Raw genomic sequence first — 23,364 nt, 5'->3', positions numbered from 1 at the left:
GATTGAGAGAGTGGCCGCTGCTTTTTGCCATTGATAGGATCTGTCGAACACTTGTTGTCTCCTTGTAGATTGCGCTCCTCTGTGTAGTATCTGCTCGACACGTTGAAAGAAGACTGGAACCATAGTTGTGGGCTTCTGCATTCCAGCTTTTAGGGGAGAATGCGGCTTGAATTTTTACACTTTTAGGAATTTTTTTAAACACAACTTCTGTATCTGCATGATTCGAACAGACTTCTTGTCTTTCTAATACTGCCTTCATGGTGAGATGGAAATTTCTGAGACTCTCTGCTGCTTGCAACCTTGCTGAATACAGTTGTATGTTTCTCATCACTCGTGCTAAAATAAGCATTCTTTGGCCATAAGCTTTCTGCATTATGTACGTACATATTCGTTCCTTCAGATATCACTTTGTTGTAATACTTTATTTCTTCCTATGTGTCTACTGAAATATGTGACGAATATCTAACTGTTATCCCCTGCCTTATCTGCTTTCAGTGTTTTTCATTATTGGCTAGATATCAGGGAGGAATGCACCTCCCTTGGGTAGGTCAGGATCGTCCGGATTCATGCATTGTCCTCGGATCTTTCCTGTCTTTACCATCTTCTTCGCTTTGCGCACAAAGCAACGGAGACCTGTAGTAAACAAAATCAGAAAAACAAAGACAAAAAATTGTTATTCTTTTCTTAACCAAAGGATAGGAGAAAGTGGCATCAAAATAAAGTCCGGACGGCTTTTACAAGGTACGTAAATGTAACGAGTCTAATGACCAGTCTTTTTTCACTCGGAAAGGATTATTCTGGCTAATAAGGTTGTCCTGTCCTTGGTGCTGAAACATGTGTTCTGCATTGAAAATGCCCAAACGTCTATAATCAATGATCCTTTTCAAAGCGGGTCGGGTTTGAGTTCTAGTTCCCAACATAGACAACTGGTCTCCCTTATGTTATTTATGACGGAATACAATATATACAAGAGACGGAAGAATACCTACATATATACGAAACCGGTGGGATTTAACGAACTGATCTGACAACTGAAATAAGTACGGTGTGTCCTCACCCTTCCGACACATACAGGAGTCCTTACAGCGCTGGCCCTGCTCCTGTTTGTACGCTACACACTTCCCCTTGTTCGCATTGCAGCACTCACCTAACGGGACAAGATTTCATCACTATAGTAACGAGGAATGAAACACAGATGGAACAGCCAAATATATAATCTAGAACATTTTTCGTCCAAAAACAACTTTAAAAAAATTTTTAAAGACTTAATTTTAAAGCAAGGATCACTGAAAGCAAGTGTGAGGGTTGTGTATGAGATTTTGCTATTTTCTCCATACGATTTTGCTACTTTTTCCATACGAAACACGCACGATTTTGATATCTCCAAAACGTATATTTTACATAATGTACTTGCAATTGATGTACAGTGATTTAATTGAAAACGTCTAAAATGTGCCATGCACAAAGTAACTAGTAAATTGTAAATTGTACTTCTCTTATTTGCCTTACGCCTTTCTCATAATACTTGCTCCCTTATCCTAATACTCTTAATCTTGTACATAATGAGGATGATTTTAAACAACAAATACGAGGACTTTCACGAAATGGGTACCTTCGAAGCAATCATCATGCAGTTCGCAGGAGACGTCGGTGGTGTTGTGAGGCAGTCTCATTCCCAGGAAGTCCTCCAGGTCGGAGGTGGGGACGTCCTGGGCACCGTTCAGCCGGGGCGGGTCACGGCCCTGGAACAGGCGGGGTACGTTTGTTTGTTTGTCTTATTCGTATATAATAAAAGAAAGTAATAGGCATAAGGCCATGTTGATTTGATTATATGGATGACATCCTCTGGGAACCCCAAAACTGATGCGCGCGTGCGAATAAAAAAAAGTTTTGCAAAAAAAAAAAAGTTGCTTTCACTATGAAATCTACGTGGTCATGAGGGTTGAACAAATGGCACAGAATATGTTATGGCGAATAATCTACTCTTCGAATTCATTTCTTTACATTTTTGTCTTTTTTCCTTTGATTTTGGCATTCTATGACATTGGTATCGTTTCTAAATGTTTTCCTTGCAACTTATGGTATATTTTTGCTCATTTAGCAACTGTTTTGCACGATTTACAGTATGGTTGAAAACTTTTTTTTTTTGGAAACGGCCGAAAATTCATGCGCGCGCGGATGTCATCCATATATAATCAAATCAACATGGCCTAAGCAAAACAAAAGAGGATATGTGGGGGAAGATAAGAAGCCATCATGGCTTGTCCGCGATCTTCCACTGACATTTGACATATCATAATAAAAGTAATAATCAAGTAGTAGTAGTAGTAATAATAATAGATAACAACAAATAATACGCAAGGGTGGTGGGGTAGAAATGTACACATGTACTCAGAGTATCATCAATTAGGACTTTTATCAATAAGGATTTTACCGTGATGAATATCAATATTGACCAAAGGAGGCCATATACATACTCAGAGAATTGTATTCAATATCTATAGTTGCGATGGACAATGTTCACGGGCTTTGCATTACGTACATATATTGAAAGTCGAAAATATGAAGTTTATAGTGTGATACATTAACATTTATTCATCCACGTATTTATGTTCTTCCCTATTTTAGTTGGCTATCACCGTGTTTATGTCAAATCTAAAGTTACAAGTAAAATGGTAAAACGTAAGAAGTTATGTCTTCGCAAAAGTCTCTTACTGTAAGTCAGTATCAGTGATAAAGACAATCATTTAGTCAATACTACATGCGATTTTGAAGACAGCAAAGTTTCATCAGAATGTAGTCCGTTACCTTCCCTCTCCCTCTGCCTCCCCTCCCTTTCTTCACGTCCTGACCGAGCGTCTCTGTGGGGCGAACGTCGGGCAGTTTTGTAGCGACAGCATCTCCGCCAGGGGGCGCTTTGGACACGACCGGCGGCAGGACAGAAGGACGGCTCTCCGCGTCCTCCGCCGGTCCCATGATGTCATCAAAGGTGACGATCTCCGGCTCGCCGCCAGGTGGCACTGCAGCAACGGACGGAACATGACGGACTTGGTTAATACGGATCGTCATGGAATGTTGATGCCATACTCTCCAAGTAGAAATGTTGATGCCATACTCACCCAACCCAACCTTCTGAAAAACATTCGAGTGCAAAAAAAGAAATCCCCATAAAAAAGCTTAATCATCATCATCATCATCATAAAAAGCTTAAAAGTTTTAGAAAGCTTAAAAACACGCCAAAAATAACCCAAACCTCTGCTTGGAGAGTATCGGTGCCATACATGTACATGGATGTGATCTTAAGGTCAATATTTCACATGGTCTCAAAAACGTAAGGTGGGGATATATTATGCCTCATGTTGGATCGTTTTTTCAATCCCGTAACATCAGTACAGGTGTCAAGGTAGATCCGTCAAACACTCGTCACCCTGAATCGCAATGACAAGCGATGTCTGTCCAGGTCACCAGGTCTGTGCATGTATTTCAGAGCCTTCAGTAACAATCTCACGGTTTGACATCACAGAGCAACACACATTTCACTGTTGAAAGCCTTCAGCGCTCTTCTGAAGGACGTCGATACATTTGGCTGAGTTCTTATTATTAACTACTCGATATTTTACATTTAGACAAGATATGCAAGAAAATGTCAAAGCAGGACATGTTTAAACACTTGATGTCATGCAAGAACGAGTGTATAGCAGACAAACTATGTAATTATGTTTCCAAATGCTTCAAAAAGAGAGAAGAAAGGGCAACTAACAGTAGATGATAGGTAGTATATAGTATTGTTATAATGTATAAATTCCTAGCAATTAGCATTAGAATATAGCGTCCCACTATGCAATACCCATGCTTTCATACTGCATGTCCTCTTGTGCATTTAGCCCATCTGGGCAAGAACATGCAATAAAGATTCATATCATATCATTATTGCCCATACCCGGCCGGTATAACATGCTTCGTTGTATAGTGAGTCTACTTTAGAACGATGGAAAGCTGTAATAAGGTGGAACGAATAAAGAAAGAAAGAAACTGTAGGAACCTCGAAATGGCCTATCCTTTTAGCTCCAATTCACTTTAACGGCCGCTTAAACCAACGCTTCTGTCAATAGATACTTTTAAGTATTTAAAAATACAACAGAGCTGCTAAAACGCCATTATGCATTAAACCATTAAATGTATAATCTTTAAATGTAGTACCTTCTAGTAATGCACTACGTAAACCTATACTAATACAAAAGGCATTATCATTCAACTTTCAACAACAGCTCTCAAATATGGCCCTGTTCATATGAAGTCAGTGAAGGCGCTTTACATGTGGTTTCCCCCGAAGCCGGTTTCAAGTGGCCCCATCTGAACGCTCCAAATCACATTGAAAGCGCCTCGATCCCAAACCACTTCGAGAGGTGGTTTCGAACCGGTTTTCTTGCATCGCGATTTGCGTCTGAACGCAATGTGATTTCAATGTGACCTGGTCATGGATTGCGGGGTGATATTTCTTCAATGAATGCAGTTTTGGAGAATCGTGATCGGGCACGGTTTGAAAGGAATGTATGGCACGTGGACCAGATGTGAGGAATGCGAGTTACCCGAATCGCGGTTCGGGTGGTTTCATATGAACAAGGCCTAAGAAAACTTTTGCTATCTAGGTCAGCTGTAATGTGAAATACAGCTCAATGACTTTGGCCCCCTTACGCTCATGTTAATTAAGAGATACTGAGTGAATTTGTCTCTTCTGGGAACGTTCTATATTTGTCTTCACCCCCCAATGAACAAACCCTAACCAAATATCAAGTCGTGTTCAATGAGGAAAATTGGATTTCGCGCCAGAATTAAATGGAATCTGTCGGTCGTTAGAAAGGATTCAATATCTTATAATGATGTTTTGTAATCAGAAGACTTAAATTGAAACAGGTTTCCTCACTGACCCCTATCGACCTTCCGATAATTATTCAAACTAGCCTTAGTGTTGTGGGGTATGAGTAAAGTCTCATTGTATTTCAAAGTCAAACTGTACATGTATGGATTTTACAAGTATAAACTCTAGAAAATACATCATTCAGCATCACAGCACTGTCAAGATGTCAATCACAGGGTAAGTAAGGTTTATGTAGCGAAAAAAAATTATATCATGTTATCGAACTTCGTATAAGTACATTAACAGTGACACCAGCAAACTCTTTGGAGTGGCAGTCGACACATATAATGTTTCTATGTATAATTATGTTTACCGAAGAAAATCACATTGTTTTTGCTCAGTTTTCGCTTCTTCAAACACATAAGGTCAATGACCAGGACCAGACGTCTGTAACCATGGTAACTGGTGTTGGGTTACATAATGTTGCAGGTGCCATGCGCAACTGAGTTTGAAAGGGGCTGTATGGTCACCATATATATGACTATGTTTGTGTAAGCTTAAGAATAAACAAAGCAGTAGTTTGTTGAGCTGGGCCATGTGAAGTTAAACATGATGCATTTGCTTTGCAAATGTTACCTTTCTAGGTACAGTCTACCTTCGGCGTCCTAGTTATGCACATTGGAAATTCAAATGTGATGACCTGGAAATGCTCTTGGTCTATATCTCCAATCAACTAACTAACTTACAGCCCCCCCCCCCCTGGAGTCTGGTATGAACAGATTTATCAGATATCGGTCTGCCTTCACAGACTTGATTTATCCGGTAAAGACTTTCAGACAGTTGATCAATGCAGCATTTCCGTCAGATGTAGGTCACTGGAATCAATATGCAATTTAGTCCCAAGTCCACCTCTTTGGTCAAACTTTCTGGTAGCTGTTGCCAATGGGATGCTAGTGTAACGAAAATGAAAAGAAACCTACAGTGGGGGTCACTGGAAGACAGACGTAGAATGTCCAGACTGTGCATGATGTACAAACTGACTAATAATCTGGTGGACGTACCAACCACTAAGTATCTGATACCAGCCCAGAAAAGCAAGAAACAGTCATGCCGTCACATATCAGAGTTATCAACCAAGAATTGAGGTATTCAAAAACTCGTATTTCCCCAGAACTATCGTAGACTGGAACTAGTTGCCACCAAGCACAGTTGGGGCATCATCACTAGAAAGCTTTAAACAACTCCTGCAATCAAATGTGCAAAGATTAAGTGTAACAAGTCGTTCGGTGTGATATAGCTGGTTGCCGCCGCGCCGCGTGCCTGCGAAGCTGATGTGTTACGCCGAAGGGCGGTTATACCGGCTATATCGATACAGATACAGATACAATCACACGAACAGTCCAGGGGAAAATCTTCTTCTCTCTTGAAATTATACATTTCTTGGCCAACAGTTGATCGAGGAATAACATTGAGGAATTGATGGAGCGAAAAAGGAGACAACACCCCTAAAAGTATTTCTATTCGTGCTACCCTCTCCCGGTCCAATAGCTCAATTGGTAGAGTGCTCGCTTTGTAACCGGGAGGTAGTGAGTTCAAACCCCGGCCGGGTCATACCAAAGACTTTAAAAATGGTACACACTTCTTTCTCTGCTTAGCACTCAGCACATATGAGAAAGAGTGTAGGAAGGTCAAACACACAGCGGACTAGCCCCCTGCTGTAGTGCCTTGCACAATTGTGTGTCGCTCAAGGCTAGGGTGGGCACCACCCTACGTTCGGTATGAGAGCACATGAGACCTTCTTCTTCTATCCTCTCCCTGGTACGAGTTGTCAACATCGCACTTGTCCGTTGCTATGAACAAATGTCCTCCTTGGTAAGGGTCACATTGCGAGGTCGGCAGCTCTAGATAGGCTAATAGAGCTATCCACAGAACAAGAGAAGATGGATTTCGAAGTACATGGCACCTCACCAACCCGTGGTTAGCGCTGACCCAAATACCTTGTCGGTCCACTTTATATTAATAGTCCACTGTAGAACTTGAAATGATGGATACATGGAATGCATGAAGCGTGAGCAACTAGTATTACACAGGCCACCTGATGTTGCTTCTGTATCTTTGTGAGTGATCTCTGTGTCTGTTGTAACCCTACATGGTACACGACTTGTCGTCGCGAATCAGTTTACAGAGGTGACGTCAATCTGCAATATGACGCGTGTTCGGTAGATGGCAGCAGTAACACTATATAGCGTTATGTGTTTTGAATGCTCAGGTATCCGTTTGCTTTCTTCAATGACAAAATTGCTTTATACGAACTACTATGACGATGAGTATGACAACATGTATGTGCTTGTTGTTGTAGATACGCATGCATAATACCGTAATGCTCAGGAAGTTAAACCTAAGTTTTAATTTGAGAGTAGGAGCTGTGGGACAATAAATCTTAAATCTTCAAGAAGTCCTTTAATTTACATACCCATAACCAAGTATGACATTTTTGGCCTAAGACAGAGAGACCCCTGACACTCTAGATATGGCTTATGCTCTACGCTGCCTGGAACCATTTCCCCAACCGAACCCAATTACACTTTGTGTAACCTCCCCAAGGAGCTTACAAATTCAATTACACTGATAGTCATCACTAATGTGTTCTATCTACTTCACTCTGAGCACTGATCCATCTACAGCATCTCTTTAATTACACTAATCATGGGGAAATACAACGTTCCAACTCATACAATTATAGCTAGAGACATGAGAGTTATTTGTCTCTTATCAGTGTCTTTTGTCTAATTGGATATGCCCTAATTAATATTATAATATATGCATGGATGAAAACTTATCTGTAATGTCGTCTTCATGGTTCAGTTATTTTACGTGAGCATCACAAAACGTATTTTACGACGCTACCAACTATATAACGCCTCAATAACGCAACAACTATAAGACCATAAACGCTAATGTATCTATTGCGTATTATGTTATGCATGAGTTTGAAGTCCCTATTTTAATCGGTTATACCAGCATTCATTATTACATGCACGTATGGTAACGTTACATGCATGCGCTATCTACAGTGTCATTTGCTAACGTTGTAATTTAGGTAAAGTAGAAGACGAAGTACATTTTACTGTACATTGTCCTTCACATGAAAGCCAAAGAAGTATTCTTTTCGATTATATGTGTTAAGTAAATCTTCTCATTTTAGGTATTTGAATAGTACAGAGAAATTTACATTCTTTGTAGCCTTTGATAGCCCAACTCTAACTCCTACTCCTACTTAAACAGCCTCCTACTTTTATACAATTACCTTGAAGCGAGAGGAAATCCAACCTACTACTGTATACCAGACGTTTATAAGTACATCTATAGGCATTGTATGTGAATGTTAACATTTGACCTGTGCTTAGTCCAGTGGGGCAAAATTAGATGGGCAAGACAGTAAAGGTCTTCATTTATTCGTTGATAATGTCCTCTACACTCGCGCTGACCCCTCTCCGGAATAAGGCAACGGGAAGAGATCTCCAACACGAGTCATTCCCCATGCATGGGTATGCTATCGATGAGCAGAATGCTGAAGCCCCTGTCACACATTCACGACTTTCTCCCGATCTTGCCCCAAACGCCAGCCGACCACGTTCAGCTGATGTTCGGGAACAGTCTAACCAGATTTAGGCTACATCTACCATTATATACGAATCGAAACGAATTTGAGTCAACTTTGAGTTACAATTTGACCCCCGAATATGCCACGAACATCGCTGACTTACTCTCGAATGTTGGCTGGTGTTCTGCTGACTTACACCCGAATACCAACCAAACAAGTCCGAACTTCCCGAACATTCCCCGAATGTTTTAAACATTTCTATAACATTAGGTTGGGGCAGCAGAATAGTAGCCGAACAAAAGCCGACTTTGTGCCGACCTACGTACCATGTATGGCTAGGGGGCGTTAGGGAGGCCACATGCTAGCCTCTACCAGGCTTGGGGAGGCGGCTGGAAATAGTAGAAATCGGCCAAATAGAGAGATAAGCATGCCAAGGGCGTTTGTCCGTTGAGAGAGCATTTTTAGGGTGTGGCGAAATGTTCTCTCAACGGACAAACTCCCCTGGCATGCTTATCTCTCTATTTGGCCGATTTCTACTCTTTCCAGCCGCCTCCCTAAGCCTGGTAGAGGCTAGCCAAGTTCGTGAATACGTGACAGGGGCTTCAGATACTGACATTTTACCTGCGCACGCCAGACCGACAGACGAATATCCCTGCCTTGGCGCCGGTCACCCCGGATTCAATCAAGGTTAATTTCCCCATAATGTGTTGTAATGGTGGCATTTGGCCTCCGTGTAGCGATAACATGGCAATGTGTGGATAGGGGGATTACCGAGTGTCTAGAGGGAGCCATGAGATCCGTCAATCGGTCTACCTTGTCAAATTTACCGTGACAAATATGTAGAACGGTACGTCAATCAAATCCAACAGTATACTGGCTCGCTAAAGTCAAACTACGGAAACAGTTGTGTTTTCAGAGCGCTCATAATTAGGCTAATTAATGAAGAATTAAGCAATGTTAATGAATGAAGAGGCTTCTTTTACACAGCGAAGTATTTTAATCAGCCGACGTTTCGGTGACCGTCTGTCAACTTCCTAGGTGCAATTCCAAGTGTTTCACTGAGGAAGGTGACAGACGGTCACCGAAACGTCGGCTGAATAAAACACTGGGTTACTTAAAATGCGTCTCTTCGTTCAGAGACTAAACATCCTGATGAAACTATTTACATAAGCGATGTTAGAGTGGTTCATGCACATTAACACAATGGCAAAGACCGGTCAATGACTGGCCAAGACGCTTGAAGGAAATCAGCGCTATAGCTAGATAAAGAGTGCCCCCTACAATGACCATTATGTTTACAGCACCCGCGCCTGTCATGTAAGAGATCCTATCATTGGTTGATGCTTCGCACAGATAATGTTGTATTGATTTTGGAGTTGACAGAGAGGTAATTACACAGGTGCGTGCGTGACACGAATTTATTACCTCCGGGGAGGAGACATCCTTCCGCGGAAGGGTTTTGTGAGAGATTTAGATTTTCATGTTCGCAGCTGTTTCTCGCATTTGGGTGGACGGATTCTTTTGAGACTCAGTATATGTTTTGCTATTGGGCTGCAGATAATACACATTCATTTGTTTTTGTTGTATATGTGTTTTTGGGCGTGAAAATGGTGCCTTTTGGTGGCCCCAAAACACAAACACCCCTTTGAGCGTGAAAGTGGTCGCAACCATTGACCTTTGGCGTGTTTAAGCTATTCTCGGTCTGGTCCACGTATATGATCCCTCACACAGAGGGGTGTCCGGTCTCGAGAAATTCTTTGTTTAAAACCCTATATAAAAATATACAATAAAAAGCCCGGAGGTATAAAATCTCAGATTTTACTTGTTTCATTCTTACATTGGGATGAAACTCATCTGTATTGGTAAAATCCGTAATGGTAATGTTATTTTTGTGTTGGAACAAAGTTTAAAGTACGCTAAAAGTTTTAACCATTATGATTCCATCCTTATATGGCATTGTCGCATCGTTTTTCTTCTTATTTGTTGTTTATCGTTTTAGATTTAGACTTTGATTAATTTATTTTCATCAATTGACATGTGTTGTATATACCATTTCACAAACTTTTTTTGGCCGATGTATGAAAATTGAAAGTTGGAAGCTAAATTCTGTTCCTGAATACTAAAGTTGAAACGATTAGCTGTGCATACATGTACATGAACATGCCTTGCACGCTGATGCCTTGAACCCATTAAACCTATGACTTGTAATAACAAACAAGCCCGCAAACTACATCGCCAGACGGCATGCCTACAAGCATCAATTGCCTTGTCGCGACAGGCTTAAAGCCGTACATAAAAAAGCAGACTATCATAGGCTCACTTAATGTATGGTAATTATCTCCTTTTTGTTCTCCTGGGTCGAAATTCACTTATCGCTGATTGTTGTTGGCCCCACTTCCACTTACGTAAGTGGGTACGGGTACAGCGAAGTACGAAGTTAGAAACAACGGCTTTTAAATCGAGCCAGGGCACTCTAGGATTCTTCTGGATGTCATCTCATCAACGCAGGTGCATTAAGGAAAGTAAACAGCCTTCCAGTGTCTTCATGGTTCATCAGAGCGCATAGTCCTTCATATAACCTCCTTTTACCGTGTCTTCTGCGTGATGTACTTAAGGAAAAGTCGTGAGACCATGTGGGATGTAAATCCTGAAATCCTGTACTGCCATTGGAGTCCATTAAAAAAGCGCCTGTGTAGAGTGCCTGCAGAGACAGGTTTGAACAATGACGGTGTTTTATACCCTGTGACCCCAATAACGTATCATCAGCAGGGGATAGGGACGCTTTTACGTACTTATGTTCGGCGCATATCTCTTAGGGTTGGCCATCAATTTTGTTCGGTCATCCGAGACTTGAGTTAGCTGAGTGAGCGGCGGATGGGAGTTGTGTTACAGAGGGACGAGAGAAAGGGTTGTGTCAATCAAAGGTAGTATCACATCTTCAATTTCGCAGGGTTACATATGCCCCTCCTAGGTTTCATTTCATCGCACTAATGACAATAATAGGATTCAGGCGAAATACTGTTTATGGCAAGTGCTAATGCACCAGTGTTTCTCGGTGTCAAAATCCATTATGCGAAATTTACCCAAGTGTTCAGAACCGTCTTTGTCACAGAAATCTCGTAGGAAACGTGGTAAGGTAAAGGTCCCGTGGCCTTGTGGAGTAAAGTACTAAAAAAGTTTTGCTTTCCGGTCATTCACCCTACTCCGTTGTACTTTTCCTGGGGATTGACAGAGTATCTGCACTGCTCAACAACCAACCAGACTAAGAGAAAGATAATGGGTTAATGCCTTACTCGTTGAGGTCATCAACGGTAGATGTCATTGGCTCAGGCAACAGATCACGTAGGCGGCAACAAATCACGACCGACGATTGTGATTGAACCAAGAAAGACATCAACAGTAACTACCAATGAATATGATCATACCAAGCAAGACATCAACAGTAACCACCAATGAACATGATCGTACCAAGCAAGACATCAACAATAACCACCACAACATCAACAGTAACTGCCAATGAATATGATCGTACCAAGCAGAACATCAACAGTAACCACCAATGAACATGATCGTACCAAGCAGAACATCAACAGTAACCACCAATGAACATGATCGTACCAAGCAAGACATCATCAGTGACCACCAATGAATATGATTGTACCAAGACAGTAACCACCAATGACTTTGATCGTACCAAGACATCATCAGTAACCACCAATGACTACGCTTGTACTACCGGTAAGCATTATGTCCAAGATAACCTGGTAGACTAACTGACTTGCAGTTGGAGTGTGCCTGGGTATACCTAACAAACTGTTGCCTGTGACAGTAGTAACTACATCAAAGTCTACGTTGGACGACTGCCAGTAAAGCTATGTACAATCCAACAGACAGTGGCTAGACGTGAAATGACTATAGCTATTACCTCTCTATGTAACCCTGTCTTTGTCTATTCCCAGCTGTCTAACAACACGGGACAGAGAATCAGCTCTGTAAATATTTCTTCTGACATTCAAATGTATATTCCTTGTGGAGAAATAATGTAATTTCTGTCACAATTTGATCACAGCACGTTAGGCTTTCAACGACTGCAACATTTGCAAAGGTTTATAGGAGTACGTTACGAGTGACACGGAATCACATTTGAAGTTGGGCAGCTGCCAGCAAAGTTGTGAATAATCCATCAAGGACGATAAGTGACTACATTTAGGATATCTACAACCTTGTCTGTGTCCCGTCAACTAACACAACACAGAAATATGTATATATCCAACATGATCCCAGAATATATATATCCAACATGATCCCAAAATATATATATCCAACATGATCCCAATACATCTACGATAGTAATATCAGGTTTTTAATGTTATAAAACACATCGGAAGCTTTTTCTCTCCTAAATCAGTACAGATGTGCCAAATCCTACGCCAATGAGAAGCGAGCAAACTCTATTATTGTGTAACGACGTTGCGAATCCAGTTTGAAATGCGCAGAGGAAATAATCCATAATTCTACATGATCTTACTATACCTATGATAGTACTATTAGGTAGGTAATGTCACAAAAACACATCTGAGGATTTTTTTCTCTATTAAATCAATACAGATGTACAAAAAAAGCCACCGCCTGTGAGAACCGAGCAAGCTTTATTTTGTGGAAAGACATTGTGAATCCAGTGGAATCGATGACTTTGTTTCTAGAATGTAGTAACTCGAAGCTGCCCTCCTTCAGGCCTGGTCTAGAATGCTTCATCTCCGCTAATGCTGAGGTCACATTTACAAACCGGGGCCCGGTCGGGCAGCTTTCGGGAACGAAAGGTATGATATAAAAGACAACAAAACACAGAAACGTTTTTCATAATAATCATGGGCACTATATCTATATATTCTTGATATGGATTGTTAATTTTTCGTTCATACAAACTGCCCGGCCGGGTCCCTGTTTGGCATAAAGAACAACCACAGACGCCCAAGTCGGTCCACACTTTTACAAACTTCTCTGGACGACATGATCTTGTTCAAGGTCAGCGTGTAGCTGGTAGTATATGTTCTGTGATTTACGTGGACTGGGCAACTATGTGTGAAATTGGCGCACACTTTCGCAACGTACCGGATAACTAAACGAGAAGGCTACCATTCATCAAGCGGCTCTGGTGTGGTTACTGCATCTCCAGATGTGTTTTCACCAGAGACCTAATTAAAAATCCCACGCTGCGTGCACCCCGCTCCATGTCAAGATGTCAAGTTTAACGATCAGTACAAAGAAAAGGTTGAGGGAACTCCGATAGATCATGGCCGGTAAACTAATGCATCTTTGTCTTACCTGTTTTGGTTGGCTCTGCCAGCCCTAGTGCTATCGCGCTTCATGATGATAACTGATAAGGAAAAAGTTGACCATGACTTATAATACTGCCTGGGTGTATGGCAGGTACTATGTTAACATTGTGCTGTTAGTGTACGCTTCGGGCTACGAATATTTCTCTGTCCTCTTATCACTAGCTGCTGGTGAGCATCTTTGGCAATGGGAGTGCCCCTACTACTACTGTCCACTGATAATGTCATTTTTTTTAGCTTTTAGCGTGTACCGTGATACTGTGCAGCTGCCACAACCAAGTTTGGTTTTCCCGTGTATTCTATACGTCTTCAAAGTAGGTTCTGAAAGGAGGTGGTCTTGAAAGTCAGTTGTAGACTACGGTGTAAGTATGATGTACCACATTGTAAGTATGATATACCATAGTGTAAGTATGATGTACCACCGTGTATGATGTACCACATTGTAAGTGTGATGTACCGCAGTGTAGGTACGATGTACAACAGTGTATGATGTACCACATTGTAAGTGTGATGTACCGCAGTGTAAGTATTATGTACCACAGTGTAAGTATGATGTACCACAGTGTAAGTATGATGTACCACAGTGTAAGTGTGATGTACCACAGTGTAAGTGTGATGTACCACAGTGTACGTATGATGCACCACAGTGTAAGTATGATGTACCACAGTGTAAGTATGATGTACCACAGTGTAAGTACGATATCGTTGCTTTGTACCACAGTGTAAGTATGATGTACCACAGTGTAAGTATGATGTACCACAGTGTAAGTATGATGTACCACAGTGTAAGTGTGATGTACCACAGTGTAAGTGTGATGTACCACAGTGTACGTATGATGCACCACAGTGTAAGTATGATGTACCACAGTGTAAGTATGATGTACCACAGTGTAAGTACGATATCGTTGCTTTGTACCACAGTGTAAGTATGATGTACCACAGTGTAAGTATGATGTACCACAGTGTAAGTATGATGTACCACAGTGTAAGTATGATGTACCACAGTGTAAGTATGATGTACCACAGTGTAAGTATGATGTACCACAGTGTAAGTATGATGTACCACAGTGTAAGTACGATATCGTTGTACCACAGTGTAGGTACGATGTACCACATTGTAAGTATGATGTACCACAGTACTGGTGTAAGTGTGTTGTACCACAGTGTACCACAGTGTAAGTATGATGTACCACAGTATGTTATGTACCACAGTGTAAGTATGATGTATCACAGTGTGTTATGTACCACAGTGTACCACAGTGTGAGTATGAGTATGATGTATCACAGCTATCACTCCAGGCGCTATAGAACAAGAGACCTACTACACGTCAGGGGATTCAGGATACGCCACTATATGTTACAAACCCCATTAGGGCGAGAGCTTAGAGTCGCATCGCGAAACGGCGATCTTGATGAATGGTATCATCAAAACATTATCTAGCCACATTTTTCAAATGTCACACGTCCTATGATTCTTTCCTCTGCAATTTCCCCGCGAACTTTCCGCTGGCCTGTGATCTATAATTTAATATGATCAATCTCTGGCGTATCGGATCTCCCGTGGCTGGTGTGGCGGCGTGTCTTCCATCACTGACAGGCGTGTCGTTGATGTGATAAATGAGACTGCTGTGATTGCTCATAAAACGTACCAGTGTCCTCTGCCGGCCCTCATGCACCGGGGATATGTCACCCGTGGTGAGGCGGCTGACGTGAGAAATGACGGGAAGGAACGCCAGAAGGTTTGGAGTACAGAGATTTCAGGCATCGCTGCCTTGTGGTATTTATTGACAACTTAGCATCAGCCAATGAGAGCTTGACATGTGGTATTGACAACTCAGCCTCAGCCAATGAGAGCTTTACATGTGGTATTGACAACTCAGCCTCAGCCAATGAGAGCTTGCCATGTGATATTGACAACTTGGCCTCAGTCAATGAGAGCTTGCCTTGTAGTATTGACAACTTAGGCTCAGCCAATGAGAGCTTGCCATGTGGTATTGACAACATAGTCTCAGCCAATGAGAGACACTTCTCCTCAGCCAATGAGAACTGTTCATTTACTGTGGTTATATCCACATGGTGTTGGACTATCAACAAAATGTGAGATTATTTCATGCAAATGAGGAAAAACTGATATCTGATAACTGTGGGATATCAGCCAGTACAACTTTTGGAACGAGGTACAGTCTTATGTTTTGGAGTACAAGGATTTTAGGCGCCACTGCCATGTAATGTTGTTTCAAGGGTGTTGCTCAATGCAAGGCCAACTGACCACTTCTAGACATTGAGCTAGATGGTCTATAGCTAGTTCTAAATCTATGCCAAAAGATGTCGGTGAATGATAGCTTAAGGGTTTTGTTTTGATAGCTTAAGGGTTGAATTCGAAAGGGAAGTACGTGTTTCATTATGATGATTTTGCAATCCGGGGAAAAACTGTTGCAGCAGAAGGACTTTGAAACAGGAACTTGAATGATTTAATGTTGTGAACCGGAGGAGAACCTGGTATTGGCAACAGCTTTCATCCAGCAACAAGAGTCAATTTAGATTTCCTTCTGATACGAGCGTTGTTAGTGATCACACAAAACTCCTCCTGATGAGGTAAAATGAATAATGTATCAAATGGTCTTATCATAGTACGTTACAAACGGCTAGACGTGAAAGTCTTCATTAAAATGGTCTTAAGTAAGATTTGCGTTCCACTGTTAACTTGTTCGCTGTGGGCGTATGTGGTAATCGCAGACTTGTCAACTTAAGCAAGTAAAACATCAACTAAGTTTAACTCCCATGGTTAAACAGTAAAGAGAGACTAATCACCGAGCCCGAGGTGATGGAAGATGTAATAATACAAGCAATGGGCGGGGAGCTCCCTGCCCTACCGTAAGCTGGCACACAGTTGTCCCTGTGATTACACGCAGTGGTGTGAAGGTGTCTTTGAAGAGTTGGAGGAATGACGGGGGATTGCGTTCGAGATGTCTTCATTTATGCGAAGCGACAGGCTCATTTGTCACCTCCCAGATGGGATCGGTCTGTGGAGGGTCTCCTTGTCCTTTTGGTAATTATTAGTCAGGGAACATCGCGCGAGAAGGAGCATGCTGACATTCACATTGCCTCTGGGAGGGGTTCCCCAGGGTACCGTCATGGGCCCCGACACGTCATCTGGTTAGAGGATGACAACTTCCAAATGGCAAACAGAGCTCGATGGGATGGTGTCTTATTCAGGTGAAGGTTATACGCCACAGAACCAGCAACACATTTTTTGCCTTGAAAAGGTTATAAAGTATGTATGACAAGATACAAAGAACTTGACTTATATTGAGAATATGCTGTCGCTGGCACACACAAGGTTCCTCCTTTCAAAAAAAATATTTCGAAAAGAAACCAAAACTACGTATTGGATATCCAGGACCAGTAAAATTCCATCTACTCAAAAGAAGTCCACGTAGAGGACAATGGCGTCATTTTGATAGATATTGAGCAAACAAGCTTTTAAGCTTGGATTGCACGTTAGACCTTACTAATACGCCCAAAGGAAACTGTTGCGAAGTTGCATCTATATAATAAGCTCTTTCTTTTTACCGGCCACATTACGTATCCATTAGATATCCTCATCATACATACATGTAAGGCGTCTATGATTGAAATAGGAAAACTTCAAAGGAAGTTTTGTGGAAAGGAATATTGATTGACTAATGATGAGTAAATTCTCCGACCTTCATGTTGACGAGCTGTGATTCCTCACTAAGCAGCGCGTCTGTGTGACGGACGGACCGGCGCACAGAAATAAAACCGATTATTTACACTTCACTGGCGGGAAAATTGGCGTGATCAACTCCCCCTCACGCCCTAGTTCCTCTGATTAAACAATAAAACCCCACCCAGATGATGTGGAGGGCTCATTTCACACATCCGTGTTCTTACGGTGTGTCTTACTCGCTCCCCCAGGACCGGCGAATGGATCTAATTTCTCGGTCTGTGCTCCGCGTAATTCAGCGTAGGCGATGAAAAATGTGGAACGAGGCACAGTTTTACTCCCCTTCTCATCTTATTTCAATTACGTGACTTCCCTGCTCTTTAAAAAGGATGGTGATGGTGTGATAAAATAGTACTATTCTATTTGTCATCACATGTTTAGCTTTCTTCATCCTACGCTAATGTTATGCATGATGGTATAAATCCATAAAGGAATAGGGTGGACATGAAAAGAAGATATTTATCCCTTTTCTATTCTATGATTCATAAAACCCACTGTCTTCAAATGCTACGTTGGTCATATTACATTTTCCCTCTTTCATTCAAATGAGTTTGAAAAGAGACATATGGAACCCACATCATCGTTGAACACTATGGAAAAATACTGAAACTTGCCGTCGCGCTCGATATTTGAGGGAAAGAAATCACAAACATGCAATATTTACAGAAATTGCTCACCAAGCCAGCACACCGCCTCTATAATACCACTTTTCCTGGTCCTATTTTACTACTCACTGGGGTGAAACATGGAGGTGGGGGGCAAGGCAACTGGATGGCCGAACAGCGGACACTGATCCACAACAGCTGTGCAATTACATCGATTCTTCCCAGCCAGTTCGACTTCCATTGATCCTCCAGTCAATAACAACATACTTTGCTTTCCCCTACTTATTGAAACCTTCCCTGCCATGGATTACAGACCGTGATTATATCGACTTGCCCGCTTTGCTTTTGTGGCAAATCTGAAACAAATCCGAGGACATGACAAAGATATAAAGACCTCACTAACCGTAATGGCAATGTAGGGCCACTGGCAGATGCGCTCACTGTAATGCTGTTATTATCGAATACTGGTACCAGGTATTCTATGTACTGTCATCTTAAGTAATGCTCCGGGTAGGAAGCAAATACCAGATTTATCCATATGCATATTAATGGCTGTAAATAATGATGATTATGATGATGACAAAACTCTTCGCCAATATAAATGATGTAAGCAGACGTATTGAAGACAGAAATGTATTAGAATCAATGCTTCCACTACAGCGCGTTTTGATCTTATTGGAACTCGATGCCTTTCCCGATAATTTACGCACTTTCGGCAAAACAATTAAGGAGTTGACGGTGGAATTAAGTAGGAAATAAGGAGTCTGTGATTATTTCAGGCATATCCTTCTTGTCGAGCGCTTTTACTTCTAATCAAAATCAATATGCGATCAAACTTTGTGGCGTATGTAATGAGAAATACTAACAGTAGCACAAATTTGGAAACGATAGGAGAATAGAAGTCTGGTCGTGTGGTGAAGCGGCAGAGTGCGCGACTCGGAACCTAGAGGTCCCGGGTTCGAGTCCTGACATGCCACCGATCTTGTGCCCTTGGGAAAGGCACTTTACACGACTTTCCTCACTTCGCTCAGGTGTAAATGAGTATTGTCCTGTCATGTATTTGTCCCCTGTGTTGGTGGCGGCATTAATATAAGTTGTAGAAACTTGAGTGTGTCGTCACCACGTCTGGTGATTACATGTTGGAATAAAAAAAATACAAAAAAATTTGGAAACGATAGGGGGATAGAAGTCCAACTTCACACACTGTATACTGTGTCTACGCCCGTATCTATATAGAACATGCTCTTGTAAAGTGCCTGTATGTACTTTAGATTCGGCGCGAGTGATATATATCTAATTTCAACTGACTGGAGATGACGGTTAGATCTTAGTACGTTATCAATAAGGGGATATACTTGGCTTGGCAGCGTTGTGCTGGGCAGAATACAATGTAGAACATGCTCTATACAGTGCCTGTATGTACTTTAGATTCGGCGCGAGTGATATATATCTAATTTCAACTGACTGGAGATGACGGTTAGATCTTAGTACGTTATCAATAAGGGGATATACGTGGTTTGGCAGCGATGTGCTGGGCAGAATACAATGTACTGAATGTCAAGGACTGCACTAGCAATAGTGGACTGCGGACCCCCAATGCAAATTAGGCCACCGCAAGTAATATTTATGGATGACATCAGCGCACGCATTGATTTTCGCCAGATTTTGGAAAAAAAAAAACAAGAAATTTTGTTGCCCGCTGACATTGGTCGAAAATGGGCAAAAAAGATGTCTGTTGCCATGCCAGTACATGGATGGCAGATACATATAAGAGATGACAATACAAGGCTCTGATTTATTGATTCGTCTTTTAGTAAATGGATGTTGTAATAGTTGGCAGTAAACTTGAGTATCAATTCTTATGCTACGCACATGAATGAAAAGCTATGGTATGCATATGAGCCCTCTTGCTACTAGTATTCGGCTCTTTGTGTATTGAATATAATGGGCTTGAAAATGGCAACTAACAAGTAAGTAAGTATTACACCCGCAAAAGAGACAACACGACTGGCAATGAAAACATACATTGCCATGGCGACGGTGGTTGCTGTTGGGGTTATTGTTTGCATGGCACTGCCATCATTTCATGATTTTGAGGAAGACTTGGTATCTGTTAAGTCTAGACAGATACAGTGCACTCCTTCTCTGAGTGTATAGTAAACGAGCCCCGGGGTCACAGAAAGTAGGGCCATCCGGGGCAGACAGGTCTTCACAAGGGTTCCAGGAATGTGGGCATAGATGTGGGTCAGAGAAATGCCTGTGGACATTCCGCACGCCTGTGGACAAAATGCCTGTTCCATTCCTAGAATTCTTGCGAATTGCACACAATACTGTACCATTAGGCTCCTCCCTGAGACGTCGCCAAAAAAGTCCCGTCAATCTCACCAAGAAAAACACTTTCCTTTCCTTAGCCAATCATTGTATGAAGTACCGAAAAGAATCGTGATGTCTAAAAAAAACCTATTGGAGTGCCCAATTAAGAGTCCTTGTTACCGGGAAGCTTGTTACCTATCTAATCATTGCCTATAATACGCTACCGTACATAACGTACAAGTTGGTGGGGTTGAAGCTATATATAGACCCGCATCTTTTACAATAGGCACAGTTCTGTGTCAGCAAAATCCCTCTCCTAGATCTGCCCAAGGCTTTAACCGCTCAACAATCGATAGTCACCAGACTGTTTTAGACATTTGGTCAGAACAATCGATCAATCACGTGTTCGGCAATTAAGGAAGGCTATTACTGCCATTAGAGGGAAATTGCTTTGCGGACAACAACGTCCATCTGGAGGATTACAGAGAGCAAGCCAGGAGCATGGACAGGAATATCGTTCTTGAATTTACAAAAAAAAAAAAAACTAGAAAAGGAACATTTGCAAAGCAAATGCATAATGTTTACCTTCGAATATGGTCTGCTCTGTTAATTTTTACTCAAACACATTCAAAAAATGTTGACGGGTGTAAATCCCTCCTGCTATAAAATTGCAACATTATGTAACCCAACACCAGTTACCATGGTGAGAGAGTCTGGTTTAGTCAGGTCAGAGGTCACTGTTTGGAGAAGAACAAGAGGAGGAAATGTAGCAAAAACAATGTGTTTTCCTTCGGTAAACATAAACATCACGTATAAAGGATCTAAATAGCTTATAAAGGTGTAGCAGGGTTTAAATGATTATATATTTTCTTCTAAGTTGGGACACATGTTCGAATCTAAACGTGGCTTGCACTGCCTCCCCCTAAATATACTAATAGAACAGTCCTAACAACGTTGTTCACAATCATTTCTGACCGGACCATTTGTCATGTAAGGGTTGATCAAAGACCTTCCTCTGCCTTCTACTTAATCTTGATTACTTTGAGCTGCATTTGACGGAAGGGCTCAGTGAAATACTCGTGTATGTTGTGAATTAATAAAGACGTCGAAAGGGCAACTATCTGTAACAATCGGCGTTCCCTGTAGGACATGTAAGTGTGGGGAGTGACGAGGCGAAGTCACGACGCGAAAATATGTTTCGTTCGATATCGTTAGGCTGTTCTCAAGAAAAAAGGCAAACATTTTCTTATTAATGTGGCAAAAAGTTTTTAACCTTAGAGTTGCTATAAGGGCAAATTGTAAACCATGCCAGTCTAGCGATGACGCAAAAGCTACAAATATTTATGGCTTAATACAATATAGAAAGTTTTAATCGTCAAAGAAAAAGTTTCACGACGAAGTCACGACGTGAAAAAAACGTATCGTTAGGCTGTACTCGAGAAAAAAAGGGAAAACATTTTAACCTTTTTTATTAGTAGACAAAAGAAGACCAATGTGGTGAAAACATTCAAATCTTAGACATTGCTTAGAGGAAGTTGAAAACCATAGCTGAAAACCAACTATTTACGGCTTAATACAATGTAGAAAGTTTTTCACTGTCAAATGAAAGTTTCACGAAATACTAGTAAAGTATTCACCATTGTTCTTCAAGATCGATGAAAAAAGATCTGAATTACAAAATGTTGGAAAAGAAACACGTATCCGCTCAACTTTCTGTGTTCCTTGCCAACTGAAAACTTTGAACAGAAAAAACGACAGCCAGTTTCGATCTCCAATCTATCTTCTATTGCCTTGTGTAAACCGACTCGTCATGCCGTTTTAAACCTCAAGGACAGCCAATGAAATCAAGACAACCAACTTAAGTGTCCTTGGGAGAGAGCTATTTCTCGTCCTGACGGGTCGATTTTCCCGCTCCAGTGATTGTCAGCTGTTCATGGACTGTTAAGGTCTCTGTAACTGTCGGGTTTTCGTTCGGTTTATGGTGGGTTTACTGCGGGGGTATTGTAGCGTGTATGATGGACGTGTGGAAGCGGACATTGTGAAGTCCAGAATCGATGACCATGCAGCTGCGCCACTTGGCAACATGCCATGACAGACCAGATCACTCAGTTTCAACAAGTAACTTTTTTTTCATATAGAGTATACTATGTACTCCTCAACTTTGCTTTTTTGAGAATCATCGGATGACTCTTCCGGACTCTTTCATCCATTCTCATTTTTCTGTGTTCTTCAGGGATGCGCTTATATCTTATTTTCTCTCGTAGCGTCACACATAGGTGTAACAGTTGTAACAACACACACAGGTGTAACAGCACAACGCATACCCTTGCCTAGACTGTATGAGGGTATATTTCGGTCAGGGGTATATTTGGACTGTTACACCTGTCGCTATAACACAGTTGTCTCTTATCTAGAGCACTCAGTTGTTGCCACAAGGAGAAAAGTTGTTAAGAGTCCTTAAAGTAAGTGGAGATAATATAGGGTGGTTGCAACGTTCGCTTCTTCTAGAGCTAGTATGGATTCTTTGAACGTGTCAATTCAAAGAAAACTTGCGAGGTGCTCACGAATGTTATTATCTCCATCCCTCAGTGAACTGAGGTCTCCCCGGTATTCTTTCCATTTCTTCCACGGATGATGTAACGTCTTTAAAGTTTTGACTGACAAATTGCCGGCTCCGAAGAGTCTCCCTTGAGGTTCCGGTGCGGAAGTTGTGGTGTTTTCATTTAGGCCACAGCATGTACATTTTATGGATGACATCCTCCGCAGACTCCAAATCTAATGCGAGCGGGCGAAAAAAAAAAACAAGGCGGGCCGAAAAAAACAAGGTTCCTACATTTTGCAATTTTGACTCAATCATTGTACAAATAGTTCAGTGGGAACATCACATATACACAACCAGC

General features: G+C 41.6%; 1 protein-coding gene across 1 annotated transcript in view; it reads right to left on the bottom strand.

Annotated features, from left to right (window-relative positions):
* Position 1: 1 nt before the first annotated feature.
* The window catches only part of LOC109480058 (draxin-B-like), a 92,837-nt gene continuing 69,474 nt past the window's right edge, over positions 2-23,364 (bottom strand). Inside the window, exons 3-6 of the mRNA XM_019782207.1 lie at positions 2,809-3,020; positions 1,613-1,742; positions 1,058-1,147; positions 2-633 (exon numbers count right to left, since the gene is read on the bottom strand). Of these exons, the coding sequence (XP_019637766.1) occupies positions 512-633; positions 1,058-1,147; positions 1,613-1,742; positions 2,809-3,020 (554 nt within the window). The 3' untranslated portion in view covers positions 2-511. The remainder of the gene's footprint in view (positions 634-1,057; positions 1,148-1,612; positions 1,743-2,808; positions 3,021-23,364) is intronic.

This window comes from Branchiostoma belcheri, unplaced genomic scaffold, assembly GCF_001625305.1.
Source record: "Branchiostoma belcheri isolate BF01 breed outbred unplaced genomic scaffold, Haploidv18h27 scaffold5, whole genome shotgun sequence".
Classification (NCBI taxonomy): Eukaryota; Metazoa; Chordata; class Leptocardii; order Amphioxiformes; family Branchiostomatidae; genus Branchiostoma; species Branchiostoma belcheri.
Note: the sequence above shows the minus strand (reverse complement) of the source record. Positions and strands in the feature narration are given on the sequence as shown.